The following is a 14,248-nucleotide window of genomic DNA, read 5'->3' as shown; positions in this document are numbered from 1 at the left end:
TTAGGAAATTTTCTAGTTTTTCTCATTTTATTCGTTTGAACATGTATAAACAGTATAAAATACATGTACTATCATATAAATATATAGCTACTCATAGTGTACCATAAATAAAAATGGACGGATTAAAATGCATTAACCAATAGATCTTATACTTGCTCACCGATTCTCGATAAGACTTTAAATAACTTCGCAAAATACATGATTACATCATTTATAAATTCAAGAAGGCACTGTTTTTTTTCTTTTTGCAATTATTTTGATCCTAGACTATTATCTATACATTTACCATCGTGACTCAAACCCACTTGTACTATAAAAAATGTTCGTATATAAAACATTTATAAAATAACAAGTTAATATTTAAAACGAATGTATTGTTGGGACGGAATGTCACTAAGCGGAATTGCAGCAGTTCATCATCAAATTAGACTGTTCTGTTGCGTCGTAACGATTAAAAACTATGTACAACATTTGGAAAGAAGAATGTTAATATAGAAAAATGTTAAAAACTTTCAGATCATTTCGAGATTTCCTGTCCCTTCTTTGTTGTATATCAACCGTGTAGAGTATTTGACTCAGAGACATGTGCAAAATGGAAAAAATTAATCGATCTATAAAGTCTTTGATATTGTGTGCTCTCGAACGAGTATCTAGATATAGAGATAAAAAAATGATATTATTTATCTAGTAAGGATTAATGCAAAAACGGCCATAACTAACGTGCCAAATAAAGAATATTCAGTGGCCGATGCACACGCCGCACAGTCTACTATTCTTTTGGCTCTCATAAAATCTGGACCTAAGTACGCGCTAAATTCTCTTTTTTCTGGTGGAATAACGTGAAGTTGTTGCGCAGCATCTTGAAATATTAAATCGCTATGCGGCGGAAAACTGTAAAACATACTAAAGCTGAACTCATCCTGCTCCTTTCTACCATAAAACTGCTGAGCGTAAATGAACAGATTTATATAAGCCTGTACTTGAGTATCATTATAACCATAATAACCACCACGTGTAACAATAGCATTTGCTGGCACTTTGCCCAAGTTACATCGTCTGTACTCGCTGGTTGGAAGTCGTGTTCCATCAGGGCATAGCAACTGAAAGTCCTTGGTGAAGGTATTTCTCGCCCAGAATTCTCGACGCTTCCCATTTGTATTTTCTGCCACAGTTGTATGTTTTACGAATGCTACGTCACCTCCACCTTCTACCAGACATCTAAAAGCACCAGTGTGTCCAAAGTAAACCTCGGATGCATCTCTTCGACAATATCTGTAGTTGGTACCATGACATAGATCGCACATATTATCATAAGGCACACCTGTAAAGCAAAATTTAATTTTCAATACTTTTTGTTTATATAATTTATAATAGAATCAATTATATCTTACCAATGTTGTATTCAGTACTCAGAGCACCAGGTACGCAAGATTTCGTGAAATATTCTGCAGCTGCGCGAACTGAATCGCAGCCGTAACTTCGGATCCATCCGTTGGATATCAAATAAGCTAAAGGATAAATCCAACCGGCAGCTGTATTTATGCCTGTATGACAAGAGTATTTATTTTTCAGATACGTCAAGTCAGTATTGTCATCCTCTTCCTTTGCAACAGCTACGACGTAATAATCAGGAGTACCCAGATTATAAACTTCAGAAATAAATGGAATAAGTTCGTAACGTAATCCTGCCGTATATATATCTCCAGCATCTAATACGACAACGTCTGCATTTCTAATAATATAAAGTGGAACTTTATTGTAATAAAATTAGAGATTAATTATATTTACTTAATAATAATACTTTTATCGTACCCGCCCCGTATGGCTTGCATACAATTGATTTGACTCTGTCCCATGTAACAGCTTAATTCTGGTTTTAGTAGTTGTGCTTTTAATGCCGTCTGCAAAGTATTTTCATCATTATTGCTAAATATTTTTATTATAAATAATAACGTACATGAAAATTTGAGTCTCACCTTCATTCGCACGCATTTTTGCATCTCTGGTTCTGACGTGACACACAATGTCATTTTATTTACTGGGCAATGTCGTACAGCCAATATAGCATCTAATGACTCTTTTAAGTATCCTTTATATGTCTGATTCTTTTCGCTTAATTGTAAAAAGTCTCTGGCCGTATCCTTAAGTATAAAAAGTAAAATATGAGCGGAAGGTGTTTCCATTGAAAAAAGATTCATATCTTACCGAAAATAGAAGGTTGTACTGGTCACCATATCTAGGAACTGATTCAAATAGATGGAATGTTTCGATTGGATGAATAGTGGCAGAATCATTAGGAACGTATGATGTATCATCTCTGTTAAAAAATGTATTTGTCTCATTAGAACCGAAAGTATCCCATGAGTTTAATCCGTTCTGGCCGCCATCGAAGCTCCGATCGTAGCCATTTCGGTTATCAAAATTATAATTCTGATTGTATCCATTGGGATTTTTGGTATCATCAAAACCATTTCCACCGGAACGATTTTCGAATCCTGGTCTATTTTCAAAAACACCCTGCCGTGAATGGAATTCGTTACGGTACAAATTTGTAGGATTACTATTAAAAGAATTATTGCCCAATATTTGCACAGCCTTCTTCAAAAATTTTTGATATAATACACGAGTTTCCATATTCGTAGCTGAGTATGTTACAACTGCACGCGATGCAACATTTCCCCAATTGCAAGTTCTAAAATCATCAATTGGTCTACGAGTTCCGTCAAGACACAACAATTCAAACTGATCTTTTGTTACAGAATCTAGAGGTAAAAGAAGAAAAGTAAAAACACTACTATATGCAATAGTTAAGATAAATTACGGAAGGTACCACAGTTAACGATAACATACTAATTGTACTGCTGGTTGATGTCATTTGATCGACAATGGTATGCACTAGGAATGCAATATCACCAGCTTCCACAAGGCACAAAAATGCTCCTTCATATCCTGAGTATGGATCCGCATTGGTACATTTGCCAACAGGTACTTTTCCAGTACAAAGTTTGCAGAGATGATCGGAATTGTCACCTAAAATATTATTGTGTAAAATATTATTGTGTTGTAAAATATTATTGAATTCTAAACATTATTGGAATAATTATTAAGTAAACAAGATTAAACTATCTTACCTAAAGGATTATACTTGTCCACCAAAGAATTCACAGCACAGCTAGGACCAAAATATTTGATTGTCGATTTTACATGGTTGTTGCAATCAATAACTTCCATACCTCCATCTTTCATTAACTAGATATAGAAATATACCCTTAAGTATAATATCAATTTATTCAGGTAGACATAAGTAATTTTAATATTAGAGACAAAACTTACAGTATGAATTGGCATAACCCAACCAGCTAAAGTACCAACTCCCGCAAAACATGCTTTTTTCCCTCTAAGATTATGCAATGTTTGAACATCTGCCAATGAACCTTTTTTAATTACAGCAACAGCATATTGATAGAGAAGACCATTGTCATGAATCTCTTGCATTATAGGTACCAAGCTATGGTATCGTCCAGCTATGAAAACCTCTCCAGCATCGAGAGTTGTTAACTGTGTCTTTCCCTCATCAAGTAATGACATACACTCTTCCTTATTGAAAGCTTGATAACATTTCAACGAAACATAACTCGATCCAAAAGAGCGAATTTCTCTGTGGGCTGCTCTTGATAATGCTTCGCATTTCTTTTGCTCTTCGTTAGATATTGTACACCACGTAGCAGTACTATCGAGATTTTGTCCTAATATAACAAAATATAACTTACATTATTATTTACATAATATACTTAGTGACTTAGTAACTTTGCAACAAACATCTTATTTATCAGACCATTTTTTATTCATTAATGAGTCACCATTAAAACTTCAAGCGCTCACGCCCATACATTCGTAGCAGCCATTATGCTTGTCTGATCACTCAAAATACCCTGATTGTAATCTTATAATTTCTTTACATTGATATCTCTTCTCAACTTAACCAGCGAAATAAACAGAGTAATTAAAGAGCCAATAAAAATTACAAGAATACGACTGTTAATTCTCATTAATTTTAAAATCACAGTCTTGTTTACACTTATATTTTAATAGTTCACCTATTTCTTAGTATCAAACATTTCAATTCAAACTCTATAAACGCATCAAAAAATATAACATAAAATATTAACCTAAAATTCTACACAACGATATCAATATCTTAATTATAATTTTTCTAACTTTCCTCAATTCATGAATTGAAGTGACGCTATAGCATAGTACGTGCGAACGTAAGTCTCGGAAATCACTGAAGTAGTAAGATAATAATTTACCATTACTCCGTACGAGTGAACATAATAGAACAGAAAGTATTAGGAGCATTGCTGCACTATTATTCCACCTGCACTGCATTTTTCTTGATTGTTTTTATCCAAAAATCATACACAGACTTTCCAAACGTAACGAGTAACAGACAACACCCAACAAGCACGTACTATACTACTATGTGGCTTGATCAGTGGGTGGGTTTGGTTACAACTTTCTATAGTTCGTCGTTGAAGATTCGACAGAACTATGAATGACAGAGAGTGTATTCAACCTGCACGATTCTAAGCGCTAAGCTATACAATTAGGTTTACATCAGATCCAATCATAGTGAAGGTCCTTAGTGTCCCTTTTAGTCCTTAATTTTCATTATCCTTCAAAAATTTTGAAATTTCATAACTTTATTACACCTGTTGAACACACTAGTATTTTTCAACTTATAAAACATATGAATGTAAAAATTCCACCATTACCGATATTATTAACCATCGGCAGAAATGCCAACTGCCACATAATTAACCTATTTAGATATTATACAAAAATTTTATAAATTAGCAAGTAAAATTCCCGTATTGCTGACATAACAGATTTTAATAAATCCATACAAGAAAACTTTTCGATTTTACAATGTCAAAGATTTCGTTAAAGTCATCAAGATCCAGGGCATCTATAAGATCTCAACTGCGTCGCGGAAAGTATATACAGAATTAATTGCCATTTTTTTTCTTATTATTAATTTACAATAATTTTAGTAATAAGAAATTATTCCATTAGAAAGAAGGAGGAGAATATCAATGTTGGTTTTAAGCCAGTTAATTTTTGTTGCACGAAGGATGATTATGATTTTATGACGAAGTATAATCAACGCAATCCACCTTTCAAGTCATCAATGACAGGAATAAGTCATGCAACTCATGGTTGTCCAGGATTAAAAGTTCGTTTAGATTCAATTAAAGCTCGAATGTGGTCAACAAAAAGAAAAAGTTCAAAAACTAAAACCGGAACCATACCGAATGTTGCTGCCGGAAGTCCCAGTATTTCGTTAACTGGTCCATTGCTTTGGTATCACGAGGATGAAATTGCAATTGCGAAAAATACGATACTAGATGAAAAGCAAAGAACATTTGTGGAAATAGGAAACAAAAATGCTACTATAGGAGAAAAAAAAGGTAATTTAAGCCACTTAAATCTGCACAAATCAGCATTGTCAACATGTAAAAATATTTCATTGAAATCCATATATAGACATGAGATAAGAAATATACAGGGTGTCCCAAAATTACCTGACCAACGAGGTATGGCGGTGTTCGGGAGGTACCACTGATCACGAAAATGACCTTCCTTTTGTCCGGAAGTTCATAGTTTTTAAATGGGAGCAGGTCAAACTTGACCAATCAGAGGAAGGTCATAGTTTTTAAATGGGAGCAGGTCAAAGTTGACCAATCAGAGGAAGGCGTCAAGAGAAACGTAGGCACCTACGAACTCTGAGTTTTCTTCCCTCGCTTTTGTTTCTCGGTGGCTTCGGGCAGGATGCCGTCAGCCGAAGAAATGCCTATTGGAAACAAGAAACAAGCTACCGAGAAACAAAAGCGAGGGAAGAAAACTCAGAGTTCGTAGGTGCCTACGTTTCTCTTGACGCCTTCCTCTGATTGGTCAACTTTGACCTGCTCCCATTTAAAAACTATGACCTTCCGGACAAAAGGAAGGTCATTTTCGTGAACAGTGGTGCCTCCCAAACACCACCATACCCCGTTGGTCAGGTAATTTTGGGACACCCTGTATATACATGTACACTGTTTCTCTTGTATTCCTTAGCGAAGGCTCTACTGCAACGGGTGCAAAATCTTGGTATTCCACGTTGGTACCAAGATTTGTCTACCGCCCAGGTACTGTTATTTAGCATAAATAAAAACGAAAATAACTTTCCGTAACACATCGGAGAATTTAATAAATCGATATTTAGATGCAAAGTGTAATGGCTCTTGAAGATATCATTATTAGTGACTACGAGGAGAGAATTACAGATCGTACACAAAAAGCCTTATCCACGATTGGGATCACTTCTACCTTCGTAGAAATATCTCCTTCTACAATTAGACATTTACAGTCTCTGACGAAACTCGATCCAATTGATTTTCTTCGGGAGATTTATAAGAGAGTTACAGGGAATTACTTTGAAAAAGAACAATACAGTTAATTCCTTTTGCCAATTTATTTTTTTATTACCCTTATTCTTAAATATTTATAGTATGATCTAATAGAAAATAAACTATTAACTGTTGTGACCCATATACTATAATTTTTCAAAGCAGAAAAGGAATATGATTGCAACGAGAGAATCATCTTGTCAGCCATTGCGTTTCTGGCATTACCAGAAACTGTAACAGAATTGAATAAACGATTACCTCCAGTACAAATGCCACGGATTCCACCAAAACGTAATACTTTCTTTTGTACCAATAAAATTTCAACCTGCCATATTTTTTTGTAATACCTAAGTCACGAATTTTCAATATTTCATTTTCCAGCCAAACCACCAATTACAAAATTAAGACGTAATTGTATTTCGCCATACAGCGAGAACCTTTTTATGCGACCGAATTGGAAGGCATATCGGAACAAGCTCATCAAATGGCGTAAAACATGCAAACTGATTCCAATACCCAGAATAATAATGCCACCACCCAAGAAAGATTATTTAACAAGAAAAGAAAGTGCATTCATAGCAGAGCAGGGATATAAATCTCATGAAAATCCTTCACAAAAAACCACATTCAAAGTTGATCATAAAAAACAAGAAATTAATACAGTAGAAAGTAAAAAACAAAACATAAATATCTTGCCAATGTTATCGGAATGTGAAAAGAAACCAATTGGTCAAAAATTAATGAACATTAATAATTTTGATTCAACGATAAAAGACAAATTTGAATTCGCAATTTCTGGTCTTGGCGGAAATCCAGGTTCTGTGGAATATACAATCAGTGGTACAATAACTATCGTTAAAAGAATGAACATTATTATTATTACTTTTAACAGTATATTATTTTACTTTATTTTAAATTATTCTAGGCACCTTAAACACTCCAGATCAAAAAAAGAGATCCTGGCTGGGAGAGAAAGATACTCATTACGTACTGTCAGGAGTTTTTGAAAATGAAGATCCTCCAGAATTTCCGGTATCATTCGTGATGAACGGAATAGCAAACGTGACGCCAACTGACAGCGATGACAAATTCCTCACTGAGCTAAAACTTGGCAATGGTCCAAAAAAAATTTACCCCAGCGGCAGACAGAATTTGTCTAGGAACTGGCAGGAGTGGCTGCAGAATGTTGATGAGGAATTTCTTAAAATTGAGAAAGAAGCAAGCAAATTAATAAAAAGTGTTGAAGCAACAATGAGACTAGTAATACCAGAACCAACATGCGACAGTTGCTGTTCCTGCAGACAAACCAGAAAATCACATATGAAGTGGCATCAGACTAAAACCCCTTACATGGTCATAGATTCGATAGCAGAAGACAGCAATGAGAAAAAGTGTGTCATCACATAAAAGTGCGTCTCATCAATCAGTTCTGAACTATAGAAATATGACAAATGTACATACAAATGGCTTTACGCCCCTTTTAAATCGTAAATCTAGCTGAGCCAGATTGTTTGTTTTGCAAAGAGAATGGCTGCGCCAATATCTTCATGATTTAATTGAAAATAAAGAATAATGTTTTTTATTTTTGGAATCCGTCATTTTTGATGCTGTCACTGTGTGTATGTGTGTCATATTTCTGTCTTGAAACTGGCTGATGATCACGATAAAAAGATTTTACTTGAATAAATATGTCATATGTGAGATTTTCCTGTTTTTCTTAACAATATTTCAACGTTACAGATACATCGTAGGTTCAATGGCAATGCATTCACCAGCTCCAAGCCCATGTATGTCTAATATAAATTTACTTGAAGTCATTGCCTCACGGGATAATATGAGCAAGCAACTGATCATTAATGGAATCACAAATGAAAATGGAGAAACGACATTTTACATCTCTGGAGTGACGCAAGATATTGAACACATTCCACATCAAACCATTACTAAAACATCAGCTCCAAAGACATTGAAAAATATTCCACCATGTGCTTGTACCATTCATCAAATGTTTAATGAGGATATAACGCCGAGAGAAAGTACGGATGACATCGCATGGACGAAGAAGGATGAATTGTGTTTTGGAAAAAAATACAGATCCCAAGAACCGTCTGCATATTCATGCAAGGAGTCACCAAAGGATAGATGTTGCAGAAGAAATCCCTTTAATAATGCTGTTAAGCAACTTAAAAGAAAGCACGGAAAGCTGAATGAAGCGGATGATGTTCCACATAAGAAGATGTACAGTCTATCGGCTTTTCAGCCTTGTGGAGATGAAGATGGAATGGCTATTTGTCGTGGACCTTGGGGTGCTGTTAATATACCAGATCCTGAAGAGTTGGCAGCCAGAGAAGAGGAAGCTCGTCAAATATTGAAAGTAAATATGCTTTCTTAAATGTAATAATATATAGTTACTGTGTAGGGAAGATGATGTTATATAAAATTTATATTTTTTAATAGGCTCCTCCGTGTGGGGAGAAACCAGGCCGTTCCGTTTGTGGTGCACCCTGGGGCACCATAGTCCCCACTCCAAAACGTGCACAGGATGAAAATGAAGATGAAGAAGATGAAGAAGAAGCAGAGGAGGATGAAACAGGCACTAGTAAGAAAAAGACACTGCAGGAAACCAATATGAACAAGAATGATGAGAAGAAAAAGAACGTAAATCGTGACAAGTTTTGTGAAATGAATTTAGACTGGTTAAAGGATTCAGTGCCTGAGACTGGTGAAAAAGAAACTGATAAGAGAAAGGACGAGACGGTTTGTCAATCTGATAATCAGTGGAATTTGTTCCGTACTGCTCCAACGGTGGAAGAGACTTTTGACGAGTATGAGAAAACGCTGAAACTTACACCTGCTAATCCTTCAAGTTTTTCAAAAACTTATGCGCGTAAGGAAACTAAAGAAAGAGGCGAGATCTTTGCAAGTAAACAAAATTATTTAGACACAAAGGTGAACGTAAAAAACAAACTCAAACAACATAACAATAAGGAAAAGGGAAAGAAATATAAGTTTCACGATGTGGAACATCAAGATAAAGTAAAACAAAGAAAAAATAATAAAATCTTTAAAATGATGGAGAACACAAAGTTAAAATATAAAAATAATATTAATACTAGTAAGATAAGGGAAACAACTAATATAGGAAAAAATAACATCAACGAATCATATCAAAAATCGCACCAAGAAAAAAGTGTAAAATCCAATCTAAACGGTAAAAAAACGTTTGATGTAACAAAAATGAAAAATAAACGCTCGAAAGAAGATACCAAAAAATTACCCAAATATACAAATGGCACAAACGGGCATGGTGTGAAAAACAAATTATTGGGGAATAAAACATTACACGACAAATTACTCAATACAACCCGTAAACAGTCATCATCGAATACCAATAAAATTCAAAAATTGGATATAAATGAAAAACTCGAAAAGATAAAGGAAATTAAGGATGAGTCAAATAAAATATTACAGTCTTTAGAAAAATTCAACATACAGCCAGCCATTATTTCAGAGGTACCCAAAATGTGTAAAATAAATTCCAACAGTTATGATAAATTATTTCAATCCTTGCACACTGACAACTGTTCATTGAATGACAAAAAAATTAGTGAAAGTAAATTGATCAAGGAAGGACCATTTGGCTGGAAAACAAAATCAGAACAAGAATTACCAGCTGAAAAAACGTTGGTATATCTTGCCGAGCCAAGTTATCCAATGCAGACAATACCATTGCGACCAGGAGGAAAACCCTGTCGTTGTCGCGAAAATCGTATGAAAAAGAAAATATTGCTATACAATATAGGTGGATTGATCAATCAAGAAGGAAATAAGAAAAAACAACAAATAACTCAGCTTATAGAAGGTGTAACGTACGTTACACCTCCACTAAGTCCGAGAATCAGTGACGAATATGTGCCAGAATATGAATTGTATAAATCACCATATGAAATGTGTGCTAGAGAGAAAATTGACAATACTTTTAAATATGTAGAACAGTTTTCAGGACCAAAAAGTTTGTTACCTAAAAAGGCCAAAAATATAAAATCATGCAATTTTGGCAATGAAAAGTTGGTTATTATAAAACAGGATAGTACCACTGAAGAAAGTGTACCCATCAATCAATATATAACAACTGAAAATAGTAAAGAAAAGAAATCAACAGAGTCTAAAGAATCGAAGGAATGGTCGAATACACTTAAAGATGAAGGATTAATAGATTATTTTGTACAGTCCGGAGACAATTTACCTTGCTGGTTAAAATGTGCCAAATTCGCAAAGAATCATTGTCGTGCGACGCCAAGAAAACTTCAAATAATGAAACCAGTTTGCGAGTGTAAATACGAAAGAAAAGTTTTGAAAAAAGAAGAAGAAAAAAAAAAGAGAATAGAACGTCAGAAACGCCTGAAAACCTGCAAGAAGCAGCCATTTACGCATATCGTGGAAACATCTAGACCAATGGCGGTTGATACTAAACTTATGATTTCTGATATCAAGAGAATCCCAAAGGAAGATGAATATTCGGATGAAGTGAAATATTGCATAACAGGAGTAGCAGAAAATTATTCAATGGGTCCTGTTCGTTATGTTGTATCGGGAGTAACAATGCATACACCGGTTATTACACCTGCGCCGAGTAAAGAAGAAATACCATGTATTTGCACCCACAGGCATTGGTCTCCGATGAATATTACACCTGGCCCGTTGCCAACTAACAGGGTAATGAAAATGAAAAAACAGGGAATGAAAATTATTGACAATAATAATGAGTTAGAAAATCGTGCATGTAGCATTGAGAATAAAAGATACGAGAATAATGTAAACAATAATTATTTTGAGAAAAGTCAATTCTCTCATGAAAAGGATAGAGACGTAACAGGAAAATTGAGAAGTGCTAACTTGTCACCCAAATTGTTAAAAAAATTTGAAGATATGGGACACCTTACATCAACAATCAATGGTGCGAAGTATAAATCTGAGATTAAACGAGAAAACATAAACGTGGTGAATAAAGAATTTCATGCGCCGAATAAAACTACTAACAAAATTTTGGATGATACATTGTTATCGCCATTTGAAGAACATTTAGATAGAACGAATATCGATAAATTCAAAGATAACACTAAAGTGCACAAGACACTTGGAAGAAACTTAACTCAAAAGAAAAGTAACAAATTCGAAAATAATAATATTATCGACAAAAAGAAGGATTTAATGACAATAATGCACGTATGTAAAGTTTGTAACTCATCTTTTTACTTCTTTATTATCAGCTTGCCTGAAATATTACTCTGTAATTAACGTTCATTTTCTTTTCTTTCTTTTGGTCAATTTTTTCCCCTGTAATTATCGTTTTATTATAAAATGTTACTTCTTTAGGAAGAGCTGAAAAAAATGGCCAATGAAGGATTTCCTTTGGCTAAATTACCCGCTTGTCATTTGATGCCTCAGCTACAATTTTTTATAATGTATAGAAAGGGAGTCGCTTACTCGGAATACGATAAAAGTATATCTCACTACTAGAAATTAGAATTGCAGTAAATTAAACCATGTATATTTATTAATTATAGAACTAATAATGGACTCCTCTATTCAATCATGGAATATGATGACAATAACGCCATTTAAAAAATTAACGAAGCCAACACTTGGCATTTCAAATGAGAAATTAAAAAACCTAACATATGATAATGCCACTCAAATGAATACTAAAGTATGAGCATTATAAGAGTAATTATATTTAAATGTAAACTGCAATATGAAAAAAAAAATGAATTTTTTTTTACTCAGATCGCACAAGTAAAAGCTCTGTGGTTGAGCGAGCTTCGAAAATCACGAGTTTTGAAAACTCGTTTTCTATGGAGTTCTATGGAATTTGGTAGATTTCCCAACATGTCATTTAAACAAGCATATTTCACATACTTACCTGCTAAAGAAGCTGATGGACACGTTTTTCGGCCTTGGAAAACATCAGAAATGCTTCACCAAATGTAAAGTATGTATACGGCTATGTACGGCTATGGAAGGGATATATATGATATGGACTATGATTTATTTATTTCAAGTGAGCATTTATATATAATTATCACACCTTATTTTGATAGCCAATATCATTATATAATTTAAGTATTACCTATGAGAAGATAAAACGATTATTTTACACATTTAATTTATGTTACTTATTCTCTGTTCACTTTGATAGTATCTTCTAGTATTTGGTGTTTTTATGACGCGCAACGAGCGGAAGGGACATTGTATAAACTCGAGAAATTTGACATTTTATACTCGAGGGCTAAAAAGAATATTTCATCTAATCGAAGAATGTCCGCTTTTTTTTTCTACACGTTATTTTATATTCTAATTTCGGGATGCATCATATATCCACCAACCGAATTTGTGACTGCTGGTCTAACCATAAAGGAAATTTTTTCAAGCTGGTTAGGAAGCGAAAACGAATTTTTCATTCAATACCATATTAAGCGGAGTATAGCAACATTATTTGTACACTCCATGCTCCCATTTGGTAGAGTTTTATGTTATAATATGAAGTTTAAAAGTTTCCTTAAAATGGAGGTAATCATGATCTCACTTTGTTTCTTTATAGGTTATTTCCTTACCTTAGTGCTACTTGGACATATAGATGCGGCACGTGTATTATTAGGAAATGACAATCCTCTATGGTTAATTTTTACTGTTTGCGCTATGATGGGTCCTGCTTACACTTTACACAAAGTATTATCTTGGTCAGCTAACAATTGGTCTACTCATCCAATAGCGCAGAGCCTGGCTGTGTATTGTAATAATAATACAACCTGGATGGCTGTTGCTTCAGACATTAATATAGAATATAGAAGGTTGAAACTTGTTTATTATAATACAAATAATATTTAAATCAATAAATGGACTTTGAATGAAAATAATGTTTATATCGCAGGATTGACAAGATTGTGATAGACTCGAATAGCGTTACTCAAGTTGTTGCTACAGATAATTGGATCATAAAAATTACACCTTATAAATTGTATGTTGCTCATCAAAGTGATACTGCCTTAATTTTAAATAGAAGTGATACTCACGCTATGTCTGCTACAACACGGGGGGAAGTCCAATACGTTAATATCGAGGTATGACTGTGTATGTAAGCCTTTGTAGTTTTTGTTTGTTTTATCAATTTTTATTTATTATAGGTGAAACCCACAAGAACTGGTGCAGAAACTTTTAATATACGCCTAAATGCATTAGATTTTAAAGATCTACAAGATAAAGTATCCCGACCTATCACTGTGCTCCAGAATGTAACATTTCACAGAACACTGTTAGATAGGTTCATCGATACTTTCAAGCAGCAAGTGTCTGAAAATCCTTACTACGAAACTGTGCAGGTGTTTTTTTAAAAACCAATTCTTTGCATAATCGAAATAATTCTAAACATATATGGTAATACATTTTTTTTCAGGAATTGGAGCAATGTGTCGGCTGCATGCAAGTGCCATCAAATGTGAAATTAAACAAATTATGTGGAAATGTTAGTGAAGAAAGAGGTCCTGATGCGTGCGTCAATTGTTTTTGTAGACCAATGTGGTGCATTGAATGTATGGCCAAATGGTAAGTTATGTTACATACTTTGTCATAGGAAAAAAAAAATCTAATATTTCATACATTTTCTTTCTCATTGTAGGTTTGCTTCAAGACAGGATGAAAATGCACCAGAAACTTGGCTATCTTCCAAATGTACTTGCCCAGTATGTCGAGCAAGATTTTGTCTTCTAGATGTTTGCTATGTAAGGCTATTGAATCAATAA

At 34.1% G+C, this 14,248-nt stretch overlaps 3 protein-coding genes across 7 annotated transcripts; 2 read left to right on the top strand and 1 right to left on the bottom strand.

Moving 5' to 3' along the window:
* Positions 1 to 8: 8 nt before the first annotated feature.
* LOC107268712 (melanotransferrin) lies at positions 9 to 4,512 on the bottom strand. Of its 2 annotated transcripts, none has more exons than XM_015741752.2 (9): positions 4,311 to 4,512; positions 3,334 to 3,746; positions 3,132 to 3,249; positions 2,851 to 3,030; positions 2,206 to 2,762; positions 1,977 to 2,141; positions 1,813 to 1,901; positions 1,392 to 1,732; positions 9 to 1,321 (listed from the first exon to the last, which is right to left on the bottom strand). In XM_015741752.2, exons 1-9 carry the CDS (start codon positions 4,387 to 4,389, stop codon positions 681 to 683), a joined length of 2,583 nt encoding a protein of 860 aa, XP_015597238.1. In that variant the 5' UTR covers positions 4,390 to 4,512; the 3' UTR covers positions 9 to 680. The 2 variants fall into 2 exon arrangements, with proteins under 2 accessions (XP_015597238.1, XP_024941714.1); XM_025085946.1 differs by lacking the exon at positions 4,311 to 4,512 and adding an exon at positions 3,820 to 3,835.
* Positions 4,513 to 4,582: 70 nt separating this feature from the next.
* LOC107268641 lies at positions 4,583 to 13,189 on the top strand. Of its 4 annotated transcripts, none has more exons than XM_015741629.2 (13): positions 4,583 to 4,997; positions 5,077 to 5,471; positions 6,118 to 6,188; positions 6,266 to 6,494; positions 6,615 to 6,740; positions 6,831 to 7,289; positions 7,375 to 7,840; positions 8,190 to 8,823; positions 8,907 to 11,675; positions 11,826 to 11,952; positions 12,017 to 12,159; positions 12,237 to 12,510; positions 13,051 to 13,189. In XM_015741629.2, the coding sequence occupies exons 1-12, from the start codon at positions 4,930 to 4,932 to the stop codon at positions 12,438 to 12,440; spliced, it is 5,691 nt and encodes a 1,896-aa protein (XP_015597115.1). In that variant the 5' UTR covers positions 4,583 to 4,929; the 3' UTR covers positions 12,441 to 12,510; positions 13,051 to 13,189. The 4 variants fall into 4 exon arrangements, with proteins under 4 accessions (XP_015597115.1, XP_024941711.1, XP_024941712.1 ...); XM_025085943.1 differs by lacking the exon at positions 13,051 to 13,189 and adding an exon at positions 12,649 to 12,789; XM_025085945.1 differs by lacking the exon at positions 4,583 to 4,997 and having other exon boundaries at positions 5,431 to 5,471; positions 6,123 to 6,188.
* Positions 13,152 to 14,248, top strand: LOC107268716 (E3 ubiquitin-protein ligase TM129). The gene is made up of 5 exons (XM_025085907.1): positions 13,152 to 13,300; positions 13,381 to 13,570; positions 13,634 to 13,828; positions 13,903 to 14,051; positions 14,125 to 14,248. The coding sequence occupies exons 1-5, from the start codon at positions 13,152 to 13,154 to the stop codon at positions 14,246 to 14,248; spliced, it is 807 nt and encodes a 268-aa protein (XP_024941675.1).

The sequence above is a fragment of the Cephus cinctus genome, unplaced genomic scaffold, assembly GCF_000341935.2.
Source record: "Cephus cinctus unplaced genomic scaffold, Ccin1 Ccin1_scaffold0577, whole genome shotgun sequence".
Classification (NCBI taxonomy): Eukaryota; Metazoa; Arthropoda; class Insecta; order Hymenoptera; family Cephidae; genus Cephus; species Cephus cinctus.
The sequence above is the reverse complement of the archived record's forward strand: the minus strand, read 5'-3'. Positions and strand labels throughout refer to the sequence as shown.